We start from the raw sequence: 25,065 nt of genomic DNA on the forward strand, positions 1-25,065 counted from the left end.
AGGGTTCACTTAACAACTGTGGCAAGAAAGGTCATAAAATGGAGCAAAACTCACTTAACAAGTGTCTCACAGAAATGTTGGGCTCAATTGTGGTCATAAATTGAAGATTACCTGTATGTTCTTACAAGTGATGCTTAATTTACAGCCATAATTGGGAATTTCCAAGGGGAGTGAAGCTTCTGCCACCATCTCAGAAAAAATCTTTATTTATTTATTCAGCATAAATTAGTAAATAAGTAACCTTGTTGCTGGTATCCTTACGATGTATATTGACTGTTTCCTAATATGATTCGATTGCTTATTTGTTATCTATCTATCTATCTATCTATCTATCTATCTATCTATCTATCTATCTATCTATGAATACCATTAAGTATTGTACCTTATGATTCTTGACAAATGTATCTTTTCTTTTATGTACTCCGAGAGCGTATGCACCAAAGACAAATTCCTTGTGTGTCCAATCACACTTGGCCAATAAAGAATTCTATTCTGTTCTGTTCTGTTCTAATTCTAATTCTAATTCTATCCTTACAATTTATATTGATTGTTTCCTAGTATGATTGGATTGTTTATTTGTACCCTATGACTATCATTAAGTGTTGTATCTTATGATTCTTGACAAATGTATCTTTTCTTTTATGTACACTGAGAGCCTATGCACCAAAGACAAATTCCTTGTGTGTCCAATCACACTTGGCCAACAAAGAATTCTATTCTATTCCATTCTCTGTTCTGTTCTGTTCTGTTCTGTTCTAATCTAATCTAATCTAATCTAATCTATCTATCTATCTATCTATCTATCTATCTATCTATGACTATCATTAAGCTTTGTACCTTATGATTCGAACGTATCTTTTCTTTTATGTACACTGAGAGCCTATGCACCAAAGACAAATTCCTTGTGTGTCCAATCACACTTGGCCAACAAAGAATTCTATTCTATTCCATTCTCTGTTCTGTTCTGTTCTGTTCTGTTCTAATCTAATCTAATCTAATCTAATCTAATCTAATCTATCTATCTATCTATCTATCTATCTATCTATCTATCTATCTATCTATGACTATCATTAAGCTTTGTACCTTATGATTCGAACGTATCTTTTCTTTTATGTACACTGAGAGCCTATGCACCAAAGACAAATTCCCTGTGTGTCCAATCACACTTGGCCAACAAAGAATTCTATTCTATTCTTAAAAAATTCTATTCTATTCTATTCATACAGCATATCATAGATGAACTTGCAAATATATATTAGCATTTCACCTAAATTAAAAGCACAGTAAAAATGCTGGCTCAGGAATTCTGGGAGTTGAAGTCCACATGTCGAAAAGGGACTATATTTAACACAGGAATTCTGGGAGTTGAATTCCAGGGTCATTAAGGGACCATAGTTGCCCACGTCTGGGTTATAGTAATCCTAATTTTTTTCCCCCTCTGCCTCTTCTAGGGAGCCCTGAGAGGCAGATCCTCAAAGACCGGCGTGAGGCGGTCGCGTAGCGGCTTGAGAAGCTCTTCTTCCGGGAGGCTCAAAAAGTCCAAAACCGCCATTGCAGTGGACAATCAAAGAAGCATCCCATATGTGAAGAGTCCGGAATTGAAAAGCGCCATGTCCACCTCCAGAGCTGGGAAATCCAGATTAGACGTCACTTTTGCCACCTAGACCTAGTGATCCCCATCCAACCTCTTATTTTTCCATGGAATCTTTTGCCGTTGCATAAAATATTCTGTTTCTTGGCTTGGACACGCCAGTCTTCAAATAAAGTGAGTTTTTTTCTCCCTTTTTTCAACCATTATTTGCATTTCCTATTGATGTGCGTCTGCCTGACGTTCACAGCCAGCCAGCAGAAATCGCTTGCCCAGAACCTTTGAGGGAAATGTGATCTCCTTCGGCTATTCCTGTTGGCATCTTTCAAGTTCTGTTCCAGCAGGAATTAAAATGAGATTTTTTTTAAAAAAAAACTTTATTGAGTTTAAAAAACATAAGTAAATTGACATTTTCATTAATATCAGATGTGCAGTATTTTTGACTATATACAAAAAGTATTTCTGGTGATATTTCAAGTTAAAATGAGAATTTATCCAGCAAATAAAACAGCTACTTGCTGTCTCGGTGTGCCCTCTGCAGGAAAATTCCTGCCAGACGTGTTTTTCCAAGATCACGTCCTCATGTTTTAAGGACCTCTCTCTCCCAATTTTCATTACCCTTGATCTTTCGTGTGGCTTTAACGTTGGCCACACATAGTTGCATGTTTCCATTAAAGCCAACTGAAATTGAAGTAGAACTACTGCAAGATGTTCCTAGTTGAGTCGTGAAACATCATGCTGACTTGGTGAATTCTGGGAGTTGAAGTCCATCCCTCTTAAAATCTGTAGAGATTCTCAGTCCCCCAGGTTCATGGTTATGCCAAAGATGCTTTTTCAGGAGGCAGCTGGAACGTTCTTGTTTTTTCTTTAAAGACATTTCACTCAGGGGTCACATCCAGGAGGTTCTGACAGGTTCTGGAGAACCGGTAGCGGAAATTTTGAGTAGTTCAGAGAACAGGCAAATACTCTGGCTGGTAGGGGTGTGGATGGGGATTTTGCAGTATCCTTCCCCCAGGAGTGGGGTGGGAATGGGGATTTTGCAGTATCCTTCCCCCAGGAGTGGGGAGGGAATGGGGATTTTGCAACATCCTTCCCCCAGGAGTGGGGTGGGAATGGGGATTTTGCAGTCTCCTTCCCACAGGAGTGGGGTGGGAATGGGGATTTTGCAGTATCCTTCCCCCGGGAGTGGGGAGGGAATGGGGATTTTGCAGTCTCCTTCCCCCAGGAGTGGGGAGGGAATGGGGATTTTGCAACATCCTTCCCCCAGGAGTGGGGAGGGAATGGGGATTTTGCAACATCCTTCCCCCAGGAGTGGGGTGGGAATGGGGATTTTGCAGTATCCTTCCCCCAGGAGTGGGGAGGGAATGGGGATTTTGCAATCTCCTTCCCACAGGAGTGGGGTGGGAATGGGGATTTTGCAGTATCCTTCCCCCAGGAGTGGGGTGGGAATGGAGATTTTGCAGTCTCCTTCCCCCAGGAGTGGGGTGAGAATGGGGATTTTGCAACATCCTTCCCCCAGGAGTGGGGAGGGCATGGGGATTTTGCAGTATCCTTCCCCCAGGAGGGGGGAGGGAATGGGGATTTTGCAGTATCCGTCCCCCAGGAGTGGGGTGGGAATGGGGATTTTTTAGTATCCTCCCCCCAGGAGTGGGGAGGGAATGGAGATTTTTTAGTATCCTTCCCCCAGGAGTGGGGTGGGAATGGGGATTTTGCAGTATCCTTCCCCCAGGAGTGGGGAGGGAATGGGGATTTTGCAACATCCTTCCCCCAGGAGTGGGGAGGGCATGCGGATTTTGCAACATCCTTCCCCCAGGAGTGGGGAAGGCATGGGGATTTTGCAACATCCTTCCCCCAGGAGTGGAGTGGGAATGGGGATTTTGCAATCTCCTTCCCCCAGGAGTGGGGTGGGAATGGGGATTTTGCAATCTCCTTCCCCCAGGAGTGGGGTGGGAATGGGGATTTTTTAGTATCCTCCCCCCAGGAATGGGGAGGGAATGGGGATTTTGCAACATCCTTCCCCCAGGAGTGGGGTGGGAATGGGGATTTTGCAGTATCCTTCCCCCAGGAGTGGGGAGGGAATGGGGATTTTGCAATCTCCTTCCCCCAGGAGTGGGGAAGGCATGGGGATTTTGCAGTCTCCTTCCCCCAGGAGTGGGGTGGGAATGGGGATTTTTTAGTATCCTCCCCCCAGGAATGGGGAGGGAATGGGGATTTTGCAACATCCTTCCCCCAGGAGTGGGGTGGGAATGGGGATTTTGCAGTATCCTTCCCCCAGGAGTGGGGAGGGAATGGGGATTTTGCAACATCCTTCCCCCAGGAGTGGGGTGGGAATGGGGATTTTGCAGTATCCTTCCCCCAGGAGTGGGGAGGGAATGGGGATTTTGCAATCTCCTTCCCACAGGAGTGGGGTGGGAATGGGGATTTTGCAGTATACTTCCCCCAGGAGTGGGGTGGGAATGGGGATTTTGCAGTATCCTTCCCCCAGGAGTGGGGAGGGAATGGGGATTTTGCAACATCCTTCCCCCAGGAGTGGGGTGGGAATGGAGATTTTGCAATCTCCTTCCCACAGGAGTGGGGTGGGAATGGAGATTTTGCAGTCTCCTTCCCCCAGGAGTGGGGTGAGAATGGGGATTTTGCAACATCCTTCCCCCAGGAGTGGGGAGGGCATGGGGATTTTGCAGTATCCTTCCCCCAGGAGGGGGGAGGGAATGGGGATTTTGCAGTATCCGTCCCCCAGGAGTGGGGTGGGAATGGGGATTTTTTAGTATCCTCCCCCCAGGAGTGGGGAGGGAATGGAGATTTTTTAGTATCCTTCCCCCAGGAGTGGGGTGGGAATGGGGATTTTGCAGTATCCTTCCCCCAGGAGTGGGGAGGGAATGGGGATTTTGCAGTATCCTTCCCCCAGGAGTGGGGAGGGCATGCGGATTTTGCAACATCCTTCCCCCAGGAGTGGGGAAGGCATGGGGATTTTGCAACATCCTTCCCCCAGGAGTGGAGTGGGAATGGGGATTTTGCAATCTCCTTCCCCCAGGAGTGGGGTGGGAATGGGGATTTTGCAGTATCCTTCCCCCAGGAGTGGGGAGGGAATGGGGATTTTGCAACATCCTTTCCCCAGGAGTGGGGTGGGAATGGAGATTTTGCAATCTCCTTCCCCCAGGAGTGGGGAGGGAATGGAGATTTTGCAATCTCCTTCCCACAGGAGTGGGGTGGGAATGGGAATTTTGCAGTATCCGTCCCCCAGGAGGGGGGAGGGAATGGGGATTTTGCAATCTCCTTCCCCCAGGAGTGGGGAGGGAATGGAGATTTTGCAACATCCTTCCCCCAGGAGTGGAGTGGGAATGGGGATTTTGCAGTATCCTTCCCCCAGGATTGGGGTGGGAATGGGGATTTTTTAGTATCCTCCCCCCAGGAGTGGGGTGGGAATGGGGATTTTTTAGTATCCTTCCCCCAGGAGTGGGGAGGGAATGGGGATTTTTTAGTATCCTTCCCCCAGGAGTGGGGTGGGAATGGAGATTTTTTAGTATCCTTCCCCCAGGAGTGGGGTGGGAATGGAGATTTTGCAGTATCCTTCCCCTGCCATGCCCACCAAGCCACGCCTACCAAGCCACACCCACAGAACCGGCAGTAAAAAAATTTGAAACCCACCGCTGCTCTGTGTGTGTATAGGATTTTCTATCACTTTTTTTGAATTTGCCTTTCTCTTTTATACTTTTATAACCCAATTTTAAAAAGCCGAAAACAAAACAAAAAAGACATTGGCATGGCCTTGAGACCGAAGGATGGGCTGCAGGCCCTGGAGCTGCTTGGTGTCGTGAAAAGAAATGCCTCAACATAAGACGTGTTGCAAACCTACACAGCGTAAAGAGAGGCCATCCGGTGAGTCACCCGTGTGACGGAAGCAGTTTCTCATTGTGGCAGGTTCAAGGCCACAAACAGGCAGTGAAAGTGAAAGTGGAACTTTGGGTGCAGAGTTTAAAAACGATGTTTGTTTTGGAGGCGGAAAGAAAGAAAGAAAGAAAGAAGGAAAGAAAGAAAGAAAGAAAGAAAGAAAGAAAGAAGGAAAGAAAGAAAGAAAGAAAGAAAGAAAGAAGGAAAGAAAGAAAGAAAGAAAGAAAGAAAGAAAGAAAGAGAAAGAAAGAAAGAGAAAGAAAGAAAGAAAGAAAGAAAGAAAGAAAGAAAGAAAGAAAGAAAGAAAGAAAGAAAGAAAGAAAGAAAGCCGAAGCACGGAAGACAGGGGAACACAGACTAAAAGATTTCTTAGGGTAGCAAATCTCAGCAAATCTTCTCGTGACACAGGCCGACCTGGACTTACGACCGTTCATTTAGTGGCTTGGCGAAGTGACATTGAAAAAAAGTGACTCATTAGGAAGCAGCTGCAGATAGTTCTCGACTTGCAACAGTTCATTTAGTGACTGTTCAAAGCTAACGACGGCACTGGGAAAAAGTGACTTAACAACCATTTTTCACACTTACGACCGCTGCAGCGTCCCCCCCACGGTCACGTGATGAAAATTCAGGCGTTTGGCAACCGACTCATACTTATGACGGTCGCAGGATCCCGAGGTCACATGATCCCCCTTTTGGGATCTTCTGAGCAGCAAAGTCGATGGGGAAGCCAGACTAACTTAACAATGGCACTGATTCATTTAACCACAGTGGCAAGAGAGGTCGTAAAACAGGGCGAAAGTCACTTAGCAACTGAACAGCAGAAATTTTGCCTCAACTGTGGCTGTATGTCGAGGACTACTTATATTTAACAGAAATGTAAGTGGGCCTGTGTTGTTTGTTAGGGTGGCAAGCTCAGAACTACAGAACGCTGGAAAAGCCATAAACTTTTATACCTGAATTACTTTATAAAGTTGTTTAAACTTGCTTGAACAGATCTGACTCATGTTGTTAATAGAATAGCAGAGTTGAGAAGGACCTTGGAGGTCTTCTAGTCCAACCCTATGTCAAACAGGAGACCCTACAGCTTTACAGACAAGCGAATGTCCAGCTTTTTCTTCAAAACTTCCAATAATGGAGCACCCACAACTTCTGGTGGCAAGTTGTTCCACTGATTAATTGTTCTAACTCTCAGGAAGTTTCTGCTTAGTTCCAGGTTGCTTCTCTCCTTGATGAGTTTCCATCCGTTGTTTCCTTCTCCTGCCTTCTGGTGCTTTGGAGAACAGGCTGATCAAAACTGGATGCCATATTCCAAGTGTGGCCTTAACAAAGCATTATAAAGTGATACCAACACTTCACATGATCTTGATTCAATCGCTCTGTCATTGCATTGGCCTTTTTGGCTGCTGCAACACACGGCTGTCTCCTATTTAAGTGATTATCCACTCAGACTCAGGCACAGGACATATTGGTTCTCTTAGACTTAGCACAATGCAGTTTTTTAAAAAAAATTAAATTTTTTAAAAAATTTTTAAGACAAACATTTAATACATCAATCATCCCTTCCCTGTGACATCTCGGTGCTATCTTCCAAAGTTCTTCTTCTTATTATTCCATAAGTTTCTTCTATCTTGATCTTCATCCAAGCCATTCTAACAATTCATTGCTAAAACAATATTCTAATCATCGAGTTTTTATACATAATTATAAAATCGATCATTTATCTCTCTTTTCCAACCAACGATAAAAAGGGTTCCATATCTTAAAATATTCTGACTCTTCCCTATCCTTAATCATCAAAGTTAATCTATTCATTTCTGCACAATCTAAAAAAAAATTTATTACTTACTTCTTCTTCCAAAGGTATTTGGTCTGCTTTCCAATTTTGAGCATAAACAATTCTTGCAGCTGTTATTACATGTATAATCAGGTACATATTTTCCTTACTAATTTTTTCAGTAGGAAGAACTCTGGTTTACGTTCAATACGTTGCTGTATCATTTCTTCCAACCAAGTTTTAATTTTATTCCAATAACTTTTTGCTTCAGGGCATGTCCACCACTTATGGTAGACTTAGCACAATGAAGTTAACGCAACCAAATTTTCGCAGTGGTGTTTCCGATCGCGCATATTTACGGCAAGACGGGAGAGGGAAAAATCCCCTGCTCAATTAGCATACAATCATTACATGCCAATTACAACCTGCAATCAAACTGCATCCATGGTAAATGAGTTTGAAACGGGTTTCTGTGATTAAATTTAAAATTTCCAATTAACATCCAGCTTGGCATAAGGATCAATCGCCCACAACAGAATACAAAACAGAAGATAAGCGACCAAAGACCCATTAAAAACAGCGATCAAAATGCAGCATACACAGCAAGTTTTCGGCTCTTTTAGCTTCTGCAAAGAAGAAAATAAATCTCCTGCAATGAAGTACCTGGTATGGAAGAGAAACTGATCATAACGTAATTTATCCTCAAACTAGCTAGCATTCCAGAAATGATAACCAGAGCCTTGATCTAAGCTTGGAAACAAAGGAAGGATTCATATACTGGTAGCAAAATGTTTATTCGAAGAATTTTAAAATACCAAATGCCAAAATGTTTTTTTTTTAAAAGGACAAAAAAACAACAAAAAAAGACATTAAAAATTGTGTCTTTTTTAAAAAAAGAAAAAAAATGAACACATGCATATACACGTAACTTCCTTCCTATTTGAATGCTGAAATATAATATATATAATAAATATAATATAATATAATATAATATAATATAATATAATATAATATAATATAATATAATATAATATAATATAATATTTTCCCCTTTTTTCCCTTTTAAAATACAAATTTTAAATTGGTTTTAATTTATTGGGGTGTTTTAAATCTGTCTTCAGCCAAATTATTTAATTCGGTTTTATTCTGTTTTTAAATTTTGTATTTATGTGTTTTTATCTTGTGGCTGTTCACCGCCCTGAGTCCTTTGGGAGTAGGGCGGTATAGAAATCAAATAAAACAAAACAAAATAAAACAAACAAATAATATAGTATAGTATAGTATAATAATATAATATAATATAATATAATATAATATAATATAATATAATATAATATAATATAATATAATATAATTTCCCCTGTTAACTATTTTGTTATTAATATAGTTTATAAATGACTAGCAATTTGTAAATAGATTTTGTAGTTTAATAGTTTTAAGATTTTGGGGGCCTGTTTCGCAAGGACTGGTAAACTAACACTGCTGTATTATATTAATCAACTTAAAATGCATTTTTATGTCCTTCCTATCTTCCCCCAGTTCTTTTCTGCAGGCCTCTGTTAATTTTCATTTTTTTTCTTCCCCGGAATAAAATTTCCATCTCTGCCCGGATGCTCCCTTCCCGTGGCCGGCTCGTTTTGTTATCGTTTTGCTATCCTTGGGGCTTTATTTTTATCCTATCCTCCTCTGAACTGCCTAAAACCATTTCCCCATCCCGACGGGAGGCCTGCCACTGCCTGCCCGAGGAGTTCAGATGGAAAAGGGTTACGAAGAGGGAGGGATGTAAAACGCCAGCAGGGATGACCGGTCCTGGTTCTGAGTCTTGGCTGCCACATCTGCAAGGGTGTTTCTTTGCTCATCTCCCCAGGGACTTTAGTTCTCCGTCTTGCAAGATCCTTCCTCCTCCTCCTCCTCATCCCCCTGAACTGAAGGAAGAAAACCACCAAGCACCCCATAATCCTCCTCCTCCTCCTCTCCACAAGCCCCCCACCTCCCCCCCTCGTCTTCTAGCACTGATGATGTTACCTTGTTGGGTCATGAAATGTCTGCAAAAACATCACCAAGTTCAGTGAGCACCAAGGAATGCCATACTCCTCTTCTGCCTCCACCTCCTCTAACCCCGCCTTCTAACTCTGATGATATTACCTAGTTGGGTCATGAAACATCTCCAAGAAAACAACCAAGCTCAGAGAGCACTAAGGACCTCAGATCTCCTCCTCCTCCTCCTCTTCTTCTTCCTCCTCCTCCTCTTCCTCCTCTTCCTCTCCCTCTTCTTCCTCTCCTTCTTCCTCTTCTCCACCTCCTCCTCCTCCTCCTCCCCACCTCCTCCTCTTCCTCTCCTTCTTCCTCTTCTTCCTCCTCCTCCTCTTCTTCTTCCTCCCCCTCCTCCCCCTCCTCCTCTTCTTCCTCCTCTTCTTCCTCTTCCTCCTCCTCCTCCTCGTCTTCCTCCTCTTTTTCCTTCTCCTCCTCCTCTTCTTCCTCTCCCTCTTCTTCCTCTCCTCCTCCTCCTCTTCCTCTCTTCTTCCTCCTCCTCCTCTTCCTCCTCCTCCTCGTCTTCTTCTTCCTCTTCCTCCTCTCCTTCTTCCTCTTCTTCTCCTCCTCCTCTCCGCAAAACTCCCTTTTACTACTGATAAAGTTATCTAGTTGGGTCATCAGATGTCTGCAAGAAAACCACCAAGCCCACCGCACACCAAGGACCCCCTAGACCTCCTCCTCCTCTAGCCCTGATGATGTTCCCTAGTTGGGTCATGAAAGGTCTCCCAGAAAACCACCCAGCTCAGAGACCACCCAGGAACCCCCCACAGTTCAACCCGGAGCTCCAGAGATTCTCTTCTATCGATGTGTTCCCGTACAGTTTGCGAACCAGAAACCGAGGCCAACGACCGTGGCATGGAATCTCTCTGGGAAAGGCGCAAGGCGCACCTGGCGCTCCCTCGCTGGGAGCAAAGTCGGGGGCGGAGGCCACGGACCGAAAGGTGCAGAGTTCAGGGCAGACGGCGGGGCTACAGGTAGACTCCCTTCTGGGCGCCCGCGGGCTCAGGGATGCCGGAGCAGGGGGCGCCCAGGTTTCCCCTTCCCCTCTCCCCAAAAGAGCCGGCTGAGCATCTGGGCTGAGCGCTGGGGGGGGGCGGAGAGAAGGAACTACAGACCCCCCCCCAATTTTCCCCATGCCAGGAGCTGCAGAGGAGGGGGAGGAGGGAGAGGTGCAGCGGGCGCCAGGTTGGCGAGGCAGCGAGTCCTGGGATTCCCCCTTTCTGGCCCCGCCCCTCCCGATGACGTCACGGGGACTTCTCTCCTCCTCCTCCTCCTCCTCCTCCCTCCTCCTTCTCCCAGCCCCGGAGGCCAGCTCGGACCTCCGGGCAGCCTAAGGCCGGCCATGGCCGAGGAAGGCTTGTGCCTCCGCCGCCGCTGGAAGCGCCACATCGTCCGGCAGCTGCAGCAGCGCGACCGGGCGCAGAAAGCGCGATTCTGGGATCTCGTGCAAGCCTGTGAGTGGGAAAGGGAGGTTTGCGGGGTGGGGGGCGAGCGGCGCTCTGCACGCGCCCAGAGGCTGCCTTGCCAATTTTGGGGAGAGGGGAGGGGATGAAAGAAGGCTCAGAGGCTGCATTGCTGGAGGGGAGACCGTGCAAGGGGGTCGGGAAGCGCTTTGCACGCGCCCAGAGGCTGCCCTGCCGGTTGGTAGGGAGAAAAAAAAGGGGGGCCGCGGGGCGCTCTGCACGCGCCCAGAGGTTGCATTGCTGGAGGAGAGACTGTATAAGGGGTCGGGAAGCGCTCTGCACGCGCCCAGAGGTTGCCTTGCTGGAGGGGAGACTGTATAAGGGGTCGGGAAGCGCTCTGCACGCGCCCAGAGGTTGCCTTGCTGGAGGGGAGACTGTATAAGGGGTCGGGAAGCGCTTTGCACGCGCCCAGAGGCTGCCCTGCCGGTTGGTAGGGAGAAAAAAAAGGGGGGCCGCGGGGCGCTCTGCACGCGCCCAGAGGTTGCATTGCTGGAGGAGAGACGGTACAAGGGGGTCGGGAAGCGCTCTGCACGCGCCCAGAGGTTGCCTTGCTGGAGGGGATAGGCAGTAAAAGGAGCGCTCTGCATTGGCCCATTGCTGGAGGGGAGGCGATGAAGGGTTCGCGAAGCGCTCTGTACGCGCTCAGAGTCTGTCCTGCAAGGGGGAGAGCAAAAGGGAAACTCCGGGGTGCTTTGCAGTTTGCACCCTCCCAGAGGATGCGTTACCAGCGCTCTGCACTAGCCCAGAGGCTGCCTGCCACTGGGAGGAGCGGGCGAAGAAGGGGCCGCATCCCCTCCGGGAGAGAGAGCATGTGCAAAGGGCGCAGTGCAACGTTTCTGCTTCCCCTCTTCCCCAATTCTGGGGGGTGAGGGCAGCTTTGGGCCATCTAGCACCCCCCCCCCACCCATCCCTCTGGGCATCCTTTCCAGCTTTTCTTTTAGCCGGGATGGGAGCTGCTCGCCCTGGCACTGTGAGCTGGGCGTGGCTTCTTTTCCCAGACCCTTGTGCCCCTCCCCAACCCAAATGCCATCTGTCAGAAATGGTAGGGTTTGCTTGACGGTGGGGTTAGGCTAGATGACCTACAAGGTCCCTTCCAACTCTTGTTAATCTCTATCTGTAATTTGGACAGCTCCCCTGGCCCAGACATCCGGTCTTTGCAGAGCTGCCGGGACCCTCCTGTGCCCCTCGGGCACTGCCAGCCCCCCCCTCAAATCCCCCTGTCACTTCATCTTTTGTGCCCAGGGGGATTTAATTTAATTTAATTTAATTTAATTTAATTTAATTTAATTTAATTTAATAGTTTAGTTTTAAAGTTTTAAAGTTTTAAAGTTTTAAAGTTTTAAAGTTTTAAAGTTTTAAAGTTTTAAAGTTTTAAAGTTTTAAAGTTTTAAATTTATATACCGCCCTTCTCCCGAAGGACTCAAACAACCAGAAAGACCGGCACAAATTTTGCACAGAAATACACGGGGATTTTGCATGCAGAGTCCTTGCTTTACGACGACTTCGGAGTTTCGACGTTTCTAAGCGAGGTGGTTGGGAAGTGTGTTTTAGCCCTGTTTCACAACCTGCATGGCCACAGCTGTTAAGCCAATCGCTGCGGTCGTTAAACAAGCCACGTGGTCCTTAAGTAAATCAGACTTCCCCTGTTGGCTTAGCTTGTTAGACGCTAGATAGGAAGGTCATACATGGGGATCGCTTGATTCCCAGGACGTCATAAATTACACAGCCTGAAGTTTGATCATGTGACTGTGGGGAAATGCTGTGATGGTCATATGTGTGAGGACTTGGAATAAGTCACTTGTTTTAGGGCGGTTGCACTGGTGGACTTCAACTCCCAGAATTCCCCAGCCAGCCACTTGAAGATGGGTGGACTTCAACTCCCAGAATTCCCCAGCCAGCCAGGCTGGCTGGGGAATTCTGGGAGTTGAAGTCCACCCATCTTCAAGTAGCCAAGATTGAGAAACTCTTCAAAAATCACTTTTTAAAAGCCAGGAATTAACATTCAAGACACAAACTAAGCTGTCTACAGAGGGAGGATGAATCCGGAGGGCTGCGATTATGTTGGTTGCTGTTGGAAACTCCGTTTTTTTTTTAAGGGCCCATTGTTCTTTCCAAACTAATTTCTAAGTTTTATTTTTCCCAGTTTGCAAATTTAATAAATGCAATAACATGTTGAGACTTTGATCGCCCATGATTTGCAACCTCTGGCATGCTGGTGGTTCTTTTTTAAATTTCCTCAATTATTCACGATTTTATCTTGATAGAAAAGGAGAAAAAGAAGGCATTTGGCCAAAAACAAAAAAAGGACATTTAACTAGTTACAAAGCCAGCTTTGTATTCTGTGTCCAGCGCGGGGACCGATCATAATTCAATTTTTTCAGTTCTGTTGTAACTTTGAATGATCGCTAAGCAAACAGTTTTAAGTCAAGGACTTGGTGTAGAGGCAGACTTCAACCTCCATGGAGCCCAAAATTTCCGTTGCAAAGAGAGACATCTGCTGAGTGAGTTTTGCCCTGTTTTACCACCTTCCTTGCCTCAGTCATTAAGTGAATCACTGCAGTTGTTAAATTAGTAACCCGGTTGTTAAGTGAATCTGGCTTCCCCGTTGATTTTGCTGGTCAGAGGATCGCAAAAAGGGATCATGTGACCCTGGAATCGTCATAAATACCAGCCAGTTGGCAAGCGTCTGAATTTTGATCACCTGACCACAAGGAGGCTGCAACGGTCGTAAGAGTGAAAAACGGTCATAACGTAAGTCACTTTTCTCAGTTCCATTGTAACTTTGAACGGTCACTAAATGAACGGTTGTAAGACAAGGACAACCTGTATTCAAATACAATCTAAGAAGCTGCCACTTTTAGCTGTTATTCCTGTTATTTCTGTTGAAGAATATAATATACGTTCTTTTAAAAAAGAGCTAATTGTATTTGCACAGTATTGGAAAAATGAGGAAACGCCGAGAAAGAGAAAAGAAGGTGTAATTAAAAAAAAAAATTAGATTGCGCAGAAATGGATAGATTGACATTAAAGATGAAAGAGAAGGGAACATACAGAATCCTTTCGAATATGGGATTCATTCTATAAATGGTTGGATAATAGAAGTAGAAATTAGTGCCGTGGTGGGATTCAACCGGTTTGCACCACTTCGGCCGAACCGATGGTTAAATTGCTGGCTGACCCCGCCCCGCCCCTCCTTATCTCGCCCCACCCACCTTGACGGATGCCTACAGTCACATCTGTGGGACAACCCAGCTGATCTCTGCCTGGTGAGTCTTCCTCCCTCAGCTGCCTCCCACGCAGAGGTGGGCTCCAGCCGGTTCGGACCTTGTTAACTTTTTGCCTAGTTCGGCAAACCGGTTGATAGCTGGCCCCTCCCAGCCACTCCTTATCTTGCCTTGGCCGCTGGGCGCTGGGAAAGCATTAATATGTAAGCAATTGACCCAGGCAATACACTCTTCACAAAGCACCTCTGTGTGTTAAATGAAAATGTACAAACAAACTGTAAAAACAAGACAAAGAGCTAAAACAAACAGCCAGCCTACACTTGAGCGTCTACATTGTCACTCTGCAAGAATAAAAAGGATGTGTGAAGTCTCTTTGTAGGCCTTGGAGTTCCCTTTTTGGACAACCTTGCAAACTGCAAAAGCAGAACAGGAAATGATTCAATTCCCATTTTTTTATTTTGCTGAATAATGTGAAGTTTAAAAGGTCAGCTTGGAAGACAGGAGCAGGAAAAAAATGAGATTTATCCCACCAGTGTGCATGCAACACAAACGGCTCCGATTTGCACGAAGGAGAGAGAGGTTTGCCTCCCCTTGTTGGTGCAGACTGAATTCGGGTGGTCCCCGAGTCGTTTAGTGACGGTTTGAGGTTGCAATGACCGTGAAAAGAGCTGTTGAATGAATCATGCGGTCATTAAGCAGCCAAAATGTCAAATCACGTGACTCTGGGGAGGCTGCAAAGATCACTAAGAGAACGGTTGTAAGTTGAGGATTGTCTGTAAAAGAAAATAAAATACTGAAAAAAAAGACATTGCACAGTCAAGCGAAATAAAATATTGAAAAAAGACATCGTAAAGCAAAATAAAAAATATTTTATAACATTCTCTATGTAACATAAAATAAAATCTTTCTCACATGCTCGTCTTATCTACTGCCTTCTCCTACTGACATATTATGATTTATCACATGTTTGCATTTTATGATTTATGATTGCATCTTAAGATTTATGATCTATGATTTATCGCTTTGTTTTTTGTAAGTACACTGAGGGTTTCTGCAGCGGAGACAAATTCCTTGTGTGAGCAAAAACGCACTTGGCCAATAAAGAATTCTGTTCTGTTCTAATGTTCAATCTGTATAGGGTCTCTGGCTTGAGCAGGGGGTTGGACTAGAAGACCTCCAAGGTCCCTTCCAACTGTAGGGTTCTATTCTATTCTATTCTATTCTATTCTATTCTATTCTATTCTATTCTATTCTATTCTATTCTATTTTCTATTTCACATTCTGTTCTATTCTATTCTATTTCATATTCTATTCTACTCTACTCTACTCTATTCATTATTTCATTATTCTATTCTATTCTATCCTATTCTGAATTCTGTTCTATTCTACTCTACTCTACTCTACTCTATTCTATTCATTATTTCATATTCTATTCTATTCTATTTGAATTCTGTTCTGTTCTATTCTACTCTATTCATTATTTCATAATCCTATTCTATTCTATTCTATTCTATTCTATTCTGAATTCTATTCTATTCTGAATTCTGTTCTAGTCTAGTCTATTCTATTCTATTCATTATTTCATAATTCTATTCTATTCTACTCTACTCTATTCTATTCATTATTTCATATTCTATTCTATTTGAATTCTGTTCTGTTCTGTTCTACTCTACTCTACTCTATTCATTATTTCATTATTCTATTCATTATTTCATAATTCAATTCTATTCTATTCTACTCTATTCTATTCATTATTTCATATTCTATTCTATTCTATTTGAATTCTATTCTATTCTATACTCTACCTATTCTATTCATTATTTCATAATTCTATACTATTCTACTCTACTCTATTCTATTCATTATTTCATATTCTATTCCATATTCTATTTCATATTCTGTTTCATATTCTATTTCATATTCTATTTTATTTCATATTCTATTCTGTTCTATTCTATTTCATATTCTATTTCATATTCTACTCTACTCTACTCTATTCCTATTCCTATTCCTATTCCTGTTCCATTCTACAGTATTAATATTCTGTTCTGTTCCCTTCAATTCCGCTCCATTCCATTCCAAAATATAAAAGGCATTATAAGGTAAAGCAAAACACTAAACAAAGAGCATTTTTGATCCCGTTCACATAACGATAGGAAACTGCATGGATGCAAACTCAAATGCAGGAGTTGAGTTTGACTCCCAAGACGATCCGAGTTGCAGCCCTTGCAAACATGCTGCGGACGTTGGGCGACAGTAGGCTGGTTCCCCTTGAGTATAACGACTTAACAGGTGTAATAATCCTGTAGTAATTATATTCGGCCCATTAGGCAGCTGAACTCATACCGTGTTCTTGACTGTTGTTAATTAAGTTAGACTCACCTTTGATGGCTTAATGGAGCGATATGGCTGGCAGGTTTTCTTCCTGGAAATGTCGAACGTGACTTGAGTGGCTTTCCAAGAATTCATTGATGGCAGCTAAAATAATTTTTGTGTAAGCTTTCAAGTCATTGGTGACACCTGGTGAATGGCAAGGTTTCAGTTGTGCTTTGCCATTGCTCGCTTCCTAGGGCTGCGTGAAGATGGCTGGTCCAGCCAGCTTTTGTGCCAATGATGTGGAACTAAAACTCCCTGTCTCCTGGTGATTGGCCCAAAGTCACTCAGCCGGCTTTCATATCTAAGGCAGAACTAGAACTCACCATCGCCTGGTGATTGGCCCAAAGTCACCCAGTTGGCATTCATGCTTAAGTGGAACTAGAACTCACCATCTCCTGGTGATTGGCCCAAAGTCATCAAGCTGGCATTCATGCTTAAGTCAGAACTAGAACTCACCATCTCCTGGTGATTGGTCCAAAGTCACCCAGTTGGCATTCATGCTTAAGGTGGAACTAGAACTCACCATCTCCTGGTGATTGGTCCAAAGTCACCCAGTTGGCATTCATGCTTAAGTCAGAACTAGAACTCACCATCTCCTGGTGATTGGCCCAAAGTCACCCAGTTGGCATTCATGCTTAAGGTGGAACTAGAACTCACCATTGTTAAGGAATTCGCAGAGTAACCCTTGAATAGCAAGGGTTTGTACATGAAAACGTTTGAGAGTAGGTACGAATAAACACAGCCAACACCCAGATACACTGAGTTGTGTTTACTTTCAGGAAATAGTAAGGCACAGTCCAATAAACAGTCCAGGTCATACACATATAAAGCAGGAGATAGCCAAAACGACAGTCCAGGGATAATCTAATAACAAAGTCTTCTTACCAGTCGTTGTAGTCATTCACAATAAACAGTTCTTCTGGATTTGCAAACAGTAGCATACAGAGAGATCAGAGAGCAAGAACAGCAAAGAGAAACAAACCATGTTTCTAGCTGCCTCTTAAGGAGATTGGCTACAGAGCTAACCAATCAGGACACAGTATGATGCAATACCGCAGTCTTAAAGCTGCATTGATGGTTTATATATGGCCAGCCCAACAAAGTAGGTAATACTCATTTCCTAACAACCATCTTCCAACTTCTAACCGGATGTAACAGAAATGATTACAAAACAGGTCAAAGTTGAATTTGCTGCTGGAAAATAAGATAACAGCTCTGTATCACACAAACACAATTAACCTGGTTACTGAAAGAAACAAGCCGAAAAGGCCAGAAACTGACCAAGAAACGATAAATCATAGTCACATCCCTCTGGAATGCTGCACCCAGTCCCAAAAGTGAGTTGGTTGCCAAGTGCTGAAAATTGTGGTCCTGTGACTAAGGTGTGTGTGTGTGTATCTCTCTGGATGTTTGCGCATAGATTTTGGAAGTCCAGAGCCAGGTCGTAAGTAGCTTTTCGGGAGTCCGTCGTAATTGCAACGGGTCCCAAAGCGATCCCTCGTAAATTAAGGAATATTTGAAAGCATGAGGTGCCCATCTCAGCGCCCCAATTCCAGTTCTACAGTCTGACCTGTATTTCTCTTCACTTCCAGAGCTGACTTCCGGAAAAAGACATAGATTAAAACAGACCCTATTTGGATGGAAAATAGAATACTGCAAACATCCGGTACAGGATTGCAAGGGACCTTGGAGGTCTTCTAGACTGACCCTCTGCTTAAGCAGGAGATGATCCTATACCATTTCAGACATATGGTTGTCCAATCTCTTCTTAAAAGCTTCCAGTGATGGAGAACCCACGATTTCTGGTGGCAAGCTGTTCCACTGATTAATTCTTCTCACTATCGGGAAATTTCTTCTTAGTTCCACGTTGCTTCTCTTCTACATGAGTTTCCACACATTGCTTCTTGTCCTGCCTTCAGGTGCTTTGGAGAATAGCTTGACTCCCTCTTCTTTGGGGCAGCCCCTGAGATATGGGAACACTGCTATCATGTCAACCCTAGGTCCTTCTATTCATTAAATTAAACATACACAATTTTTGCAACCGTTCTTCATATGTTTTAGCCTTAAATGCCCTAATCCTCTTTGTTGCTCTTCTCTGCGCTCTTTCTAGAGTCTCCACATCTTTTTTTACATCGTGGCGACCAAAACTGGATGCAATATTCCAAGTGTGGCCCTACCAAGGAATTATAAAGTGGTCCTCTGGAATAATATGAATATTAATCGTTAACTTTTCTCTTCGTTCTCGTCGCTGATGTTCTCATTCCTGTCTTACAGATACCAAGCTGCTAGAGAAATCCAACTTGGATGATCTTTCTGTGCCCTTCCAAATCCCCTCTGTGGATCATCAGATGGGGGGTCCCCCTGCTTGCAGGTAAACCAAAAATCCAGGTTGTCTTTGTTGGGTCTTTTATTTTAATTTATTAAATTTGTTTTGTCACCCGTCTCCCGCCACAAAATGATTCTTCCACCGCTTCAGGAAACTTGAGTTCTTTTGTAGGAGAAGAGCCAGAGTCTCGGTGACCAAATAAACAAATAAATAAATAAATCATGAGGACTAGTAACTCCATTTCAGACGAAGCCATTTGAATGGGGGGGGGAGGGAATGTAAATTTTTGCAGGCCGCAGCAATTCAATTGGGGAGCTAGGAGGGAAGACGGGGTAGCTAAGCAGATGTAAATTCCCTGGCGAGAAAAATATTGCAAGCGTCGTATCGATTGTAAACCGTTCTAATTTAATTCAAGCAGGAGATCCGATACTATTCTGGACAAATAGCTATCCAATCTCTTCTTGAAAACCTCCAGTGGTGGAGCACCCATGACTTCTGGTGGCAAGTTGTTCCACTGACTAATTGTCCTCACTGTCAGGAAATTCCTCCTTAGTTCCAGGTTGTTTCTCTCCTGGATTAGTTTCCATCCATTGCTTCTTCTCCTTGCCTTCATTCAGTGCTTTGGAGAACCTCAAAAGCAGTTTCTCTTTCATCGATGAGTCTGCATGAGAAAGGGTTGGAAAAAATGGTCTCTCCCAATCTCCTGATCGTCTAAGAATCTTTCCAGAGGGACCGATTCGGTGCTGGATGATCTCTGGCACCCCCAACTCACTCCATCTCCACCTCCAGCGAGTCCTTGACTTACAACAATTCATTCCACATTACAACAGCCCTGAAAAAAGTGACTAGCTGTGTCCGTTTTTCACCATTACGACCCGTTGCAGCGTTCCTGTGCTCAAGGGATCAAAATTCAGGCTCTTGGCACAACTGATTCACATTTATGATGGTCGCACTGTCCCCGGGGAGGGGTGTGTGTCACGGGATCCCCTTTTGCGACCGTCTGGTGGGTTTCACATTTTGTTACCACCAGTAACAACCGGTTCTCTGCCCTAATGATTTCTTCCAACAGCCAGTTGGCCAAACTGCTCAGAAAGTTAACAACCGGTTCTCCCGAAGTGGTGCGAACCGGCTGGATCCCACCACTGACGCGTGCACACTCACTTCACATGCGGGCGCATCTTACACATATGCACCTAGCCTCAAAAACATGCCTAAATAGGACAGCATAGAGCCGGAGCAGGTGGGCAGTCCCTCCTGCAATTTCCGCTACCTATTCACCCGAACCGGCTGAATACCGGTTAAGCCAGTGTTTCTCAACCTTGGAAACTTGAAGATGGGTGGACTTCAACTCCCAGTGCTGGCTGGGGGATTCTGGGAGTTGAAGTCCACCCATCTTCAAGCTACCAAGGTTGAGAAACACTGGGTTAAGAGGTTCTCAACCTCTGTTGAGAACTGCTTAACAAACGTAGCAAGAAAAGTCGTAAAACGGAGCAAACTCGCTTCATTTCATTTCATTTCATTTATTGGATTTATATACCGCCCTACTCCCGAAGGACTCAGAGTGGTGAACAGCCACAGAATAAAACACATAAATACAAAATTTTAAAACAGAATAAAACCGAATTAAACAATTTGGCCGAGACAAATTTAAAACACCCAATAATTTAAAAAACAAATTAAAATTTACATTTTAAAGGGGAAAGATTTAGGCCAGGCCGGCTTGATGGAATAAAAAAGTCTTGAGCGCGCGACGGAAGGTGCACAGATCCGAGATCCTCCGTATCTCTGGGGGGAGCTCGTTCCAGATTGTAGGTGCCCCCACAGAGAAGGCTCTCCCCCTGGGGGCCGCCAGTCAACATTGTTTGGCCGACGGCACCCAGAGGAGCCCCTCTCTGAGAGCGTACCGGCCGGTGGGAGGCTATTGGTGGTAGCAGGCGGTCCCGTAAATAACCAGGTCCTAAGCCATGGAGCGCTTTAAAGGTAGTAACCAAAACCTTGAAGCGCACCTAGAAGACCACCGGGAGCCAGTGCAGCTCGCGCAGGAGAGGTGTTACATGGGAACGCTACGTCGCTCCCATAACCACGAATGTTAACCCATAACCACGAAGCTTAACGAATGTCTCACTTAACAGCATCGATTTTGGGCTCCATTGCGGTCGTAAGCCGAGGACTACCTGTATTCTGGATCTCTGCTGTCCCTTTTTCTTTGATCTCTGCTACGGGAGAGCTACCGATTCAATTTTTTCAGTTGTGGTTCTCCTGGAAGTATCTGAGAAGCTGGGCTGGGGACGGGGCAGAGAAGCTGCCGAATCTGGCATGGTTTCTTGTGGGGACCTGGAAAGGAAGGGCAGGGCTGCCTCATGTCAAGAGCCTGACCTGAACGGATTTTACGGAAGGGCCCTGCCCTCCTTGGCTGAATGGGCCTCTCTCTGTTCCAGCAGGGAGAAAGGCCATTGTAGGCCTGGTTATATACCAGCCTCTGAATCAGCTGCTCATCAGTTGAGCTTCCATGGTCCATTCTGCAGTTTCTACAGGGAGGGGCCGGTTTGTTCTGCTGGGGCTGCCAAGCCAGTAACTCTTTCCTCTCCCGCATCCCTCCCTCCTTCGCCCCCTCCCTTCTGCCCAGGGGTGAAATGCTCCCGGTTCGGACCGGATCGCCCGATCCGGTAGCGATGGAGGCGGGTGGTTCGGAGAACCGGTAGCAAAAATCCCTGCCCCTCCCCCACCCCACCCCATTGCCCAGCCGAGCCGTGCAATCATCAGAGGCTTTTTTTATTATTATTTTTAAAAACATTTTTTCTACAACCTCTTTGGCCGAAAAAATGCTTTTAAAAGTAAAAAAAAGAAAAAGCCTTTGATGATCAGCTGGGATCATCAGAGGCTTTTAAAAGCATTTTTTTGCTACCACCTTTTCGGCTGAAGAGATTGTAGAAAAAATGTTTTTAAAAGGAAAAAAAAGCCTCTGCTGATCAAGCAAGTCAGCTGGAATCGTCAGAGGCTTTAAAAAAAAAAAAAAGCCTCTGCCCATCAGGCAACTCAGCTGGGATCATCAGAGGCTTTTAAAAGCATCTTTTTTACAACCTCTTCAGCTGAAGTGGTTGTAGAAAAAATGGTTTTAATTTTTTTTTTAAAAAAAAAAAGTTGGCCACGCCCACTCAGTCATATTACCCACCCACCCACCAAGCCACGCCCACAGAACCGGTAGTAACAAATTTTACATTTCACCACTGCTTCCGCCCTTCTTTCTTTTCCTCCTGTCCCTTCCCCCATCTTGCTTCCTTCCTTCCAGCCATCCTTCCCTCGATCTCGTCCCAAAGATGTTTTTTTTTTTCCAAGAAGCAACTGGACTTTGTGGTTTTTTTTTTTTTTCTTTGAAGATGTTTCGCTTCTCATCCAAGAAACTTCTTCAGTTCTGGCTGGGTGGTGAAGGATGGAAGGATTTATTTTCCTTGAAGACAGCTGGTCATTTGCATCCTTTTAGAAGGTCATAGAGGCCACCTGGAGGTTTACCTGTGTCCTCAAGGTCTCACCTGAGTGGTGCAAATGGGTGTGGAGCCTGCTTGGAACTGTTGAAAGGACTATGTTGGAAATTGGGGAAAAATGATCCCTCCCCTTCTGATGAGAGAGGGACGTACAATTTTGACCTAGGTGGCCTCTTCGACCCCTCTTTCAAACCAGCAGTCCTCTCTATCCAAAATGTGCACCCTGCTGTCTTCAAAAGAGCGGCCTTTGTCTTTTAAATGCAGATGGACCACGTAATCTCATCCTGACGGGTTTGTTCTCCTAGGTTGTGCCATGTGTTTGTGAAGTGGCTGTTTTGTTTCCCCAACGTGCAGATCTGCTACATGGCTCACTGCATTGCATGGCATATACCACGTTGTTCAGTTTGTGTCTGGGTGTTTTGTCCTTTGGGGTATTCAAGCTTCTGCCTTAGTGTCTTCTTGTTCTGCCCCCGTTCCACTCACGCACCCCCACAGACGGCCCGGAGTTAATAAGCCACACGACAAAGTCTTTGAAGATAAAGCTGGCAGCAACCCAGTGGCTAGCTGCCAATTCAGACTTTACTCACACAAAACAAAGATTAGACTGCAAGCATTCCGATCAAACAGGCAGAGTTTCAACAATACAAGGATTAGTCCAAATGCAGTCCGACAAGGCAGGCAGAAGTCCAGTAACGCAGAGATCATGGATTATTTCTAGTTTTTGCTCGTCACACACTGAACCGGCCACCACACCCACATTTATACCCTGTGGGGTGTGGTCCAGTGACTCAGTTAATCTCTGGCACGCCTTCCCCTCTGCTGCGCACGCTTCTCCCTGCTCCTCTGCCGAGGGTCCAGCCAGCACTTATCTCCTTCGTCGCTGTCCACCTGTGGCTGCGGGGACGTGCTTGGCTCTGGGCCTATCTCTTGGCCTTCGGTGTCCTCCGGAGGCATTGCCAGAGAGGAGGGTCCTGGAGAGGGAGGCCTTGCCAACTCCTCCCCCTCACTCTCAGAGTCTGCATCTGTCGATAGCCCAGGCTCAGGCAACAGAGCCACAACACTTCTTGGGTTCGAAGGGTGCACGTATGTTGGGTTGGCTGAAGATCCTCCTGAGCTTTTCCGATATTCCTGCAACGTTTATTGTTCTCTCTTCGTTGTCTGTGTGTGGAGATTCTCGGTCATCCAGGTCATAGTTGTCCCAAAGGTGCTTTTCTTTTCGTCAAGAGGCAACTGGATTTTCTGGGTTTTCAAGTTTTTCAAACTTGACGGGGAAAAAAACATCTTTGGAACTCTTCATTGTCTGTTATGGAGGAGCTCCTATAGCAGAAGTCTTCAAACTTGGCAGCTTTAAAACTTGTGGACTTCAACTCCCAGAATTCTCCAGCGATAGATAGATAGATAGATAGATAGATAGATAGATAGATAGATAGATAGATAGATAGATGATAGGTCAGGGACTCCAGATCTGGTTCAGGCACAGATAAGACAAAAACATACTCAACCTCCAGGTTATTCTGTTAATTAAGCAGTGGAACTACTTGTCACCAGAAGTTGCGGCTTCGCCATCCCTTGAAGGCTTTTTTTTTTTAATTTGATTTATATGCCGCCCTTCTCCGGAGACTCAGGGCGGCTTACAATGCGTTAAGCAATAGCCTTCATTCTTTTGTATATTTATCCAAAGTCAGCTTATTGCCCCCCACAAACCGGGTCCTCATTTCACCCACCTTAGAAAGGATGGAAGGCGGAGTCAACCTTGAGCCTTGGCGAGATTCGAACCTGCAGTAATTGCAGGCATCTGGTCTTAATAACCAGCTTAATAACAGGGTGCCTTAGACCAGTAGTCCCCAACCTTTTTATCGCCGCGGCCCGCTGAGCGCGCGCAGGGGTGGGGGCACGGCCAGGGAGCTTTTGCGCACGGCCCAGGAGCCTTTGCGCTGCAGCGTTCATGTCCCCCGGCCGCTGCGCGGCCCGGTGCCAGGTACTCCACGGCCCGGCACCGGTCCGCGGACCGGGGGTTGGGGACCACTGCCTTAGACCACTGTACTACCAAGGCTCTTAAGAGAAGATCGGACAGTCCTTGGCCTGAACTGTTATAGGGCTTCCTGCCTGAGTAGGGGTCAGACTAGAGGACCTTCAAGGTCCCAACCAACATAGTTATTCTGTTATCCCACCACAGATCTGGTTGGGTCAGATGCATTCGTGAGAGGACACCCTGGGCAACTGCAGACTGCCTTCCGGTCAGTGTTTGTTGTTGTTATTTGTGAAGTCGTGTCCGACCCATCGTGACCCCGTGGACAACGTTCCTCTGGGCCTTCCTGTCCTCTACCATCCTCTGGAGTCCATTGAAGCTCACGCCGACTGCTTCAGTGACTCCATCCAGCCACCTCCTTCTCTCTCGTTCCCTTCTTCTTTTGCCCTCCATTGTTCCCAGCATGAGGCTCTTCTCCAGGGAGTCCTTCCTTCCTTCTCCTTAGGTGGCCAAAGGATTTGAGTTTCCTCTTCAGGATCTGGCCTTCTAGAGAGCAGCCAGGGTTGATCTCCTCTTGGACTGACCGGTTAGATGGCCTTGCAGTCCAAGGGACTCACAGGAGTCTCCTCCAGCACCAGAGTTCAAAGGCCTCCATTCTTTGGCCTTCTTAGCCTTCCTTGTGGTCCAACTTTCACAACCATCCATTGCAACTGGGAAAACCATGACTATACGCACTTTTGTTGGCAGGGTGACGTCTCTGCTTTTTAGTAAGCTGTCTAGATTTGCCATGGCTTCCCTCCCCAGGAGCAAGCGCCTTTTGATTTCTTGGCTGCCGTCAGGTTCAGTTTCACTGTCTCTCAAACCCTCTTTCTACAAGGTTCTGGTTTCTAACCAAGAATGCCATTCGCTTGCAGCCCCAAACATCCGTCTTCCGCTTGCGT

The 25,065-nt window shown here is 45.4% G+C and overlaps 2 protein-coding genes across 5 annotated transcripts in view; both read left to right on the plus strand.

Annotated features, from left to right (window-relative positions):
* Positions 1-1,793, plus strand: part of LOC117676464 (disintegrin and metalloproteinase domain-containing protein 21-like) — a 40,144-nt gene extending 38,351 nt beyond the window's left edge. For both annotated transcript variants that reach the window (XM_087895705.1, XM_087895704.1), the window contains one exon: positions 1,452-1,793. In XM_087895705.1, coding sequence (XP_087751831.1) covers positions 1,452-1,664 — 213 coding nt within the window. In that variant the 3' untranslated portion in view covers positions 1,665-1,793. The remainder of the gene's footprint in view (positions 1-1,451) is intronic.
* Positions 1,794-10,566: 8,773 nt separating this feature from the next.
* The window catches only part of ATG16L2 (autophagy related 16 like 2), a 46,621-nt gene continuing 32,122 nt past the window's right edge, over positions 10,567-25,065 (plus strand). For 2 of the 3 annotated variants that reach the window (XM_087895708.1, XM_087895709.1), the window contains exons 1-3: positions 10,586-10,738; positions 18,622-18,718; positions 25,039-25,065. The exon at positions 25,039-25,065 is cut by the window's right edge and continues 94 nt beyond it. In XM_087895708.1, coding sequence (XP_087751834.1) covers positions 10,627-10,738; positions 18,622-18,718; positions 25,039-25,065 — 236 coding nt within the window. In that variant the 5' untranslated portion in view covers positions 10,586-10,626. Of the gene's footprint in view, positions 10,739-18,621; positions 18,719-25,038 lie in introns of all 3 variants that reach the window. The other variant, XM_087895710.1, reaches the window with a different exon arrangement.

This window comes from Pantherophis guttatus, chromosome 5 (assembly GCF_059756535.1).
Source record: "Pantherophis guttatus breed Tessera chromosome 5, ASM5975653v1, whole genome shotgun sequence".
Lineage (NCBI taxonomy): Eukaryota > Metazoa > Chordata > Lepidosauria > Squamata > Colubridae > Pantherophis > Pantherophis guttatus.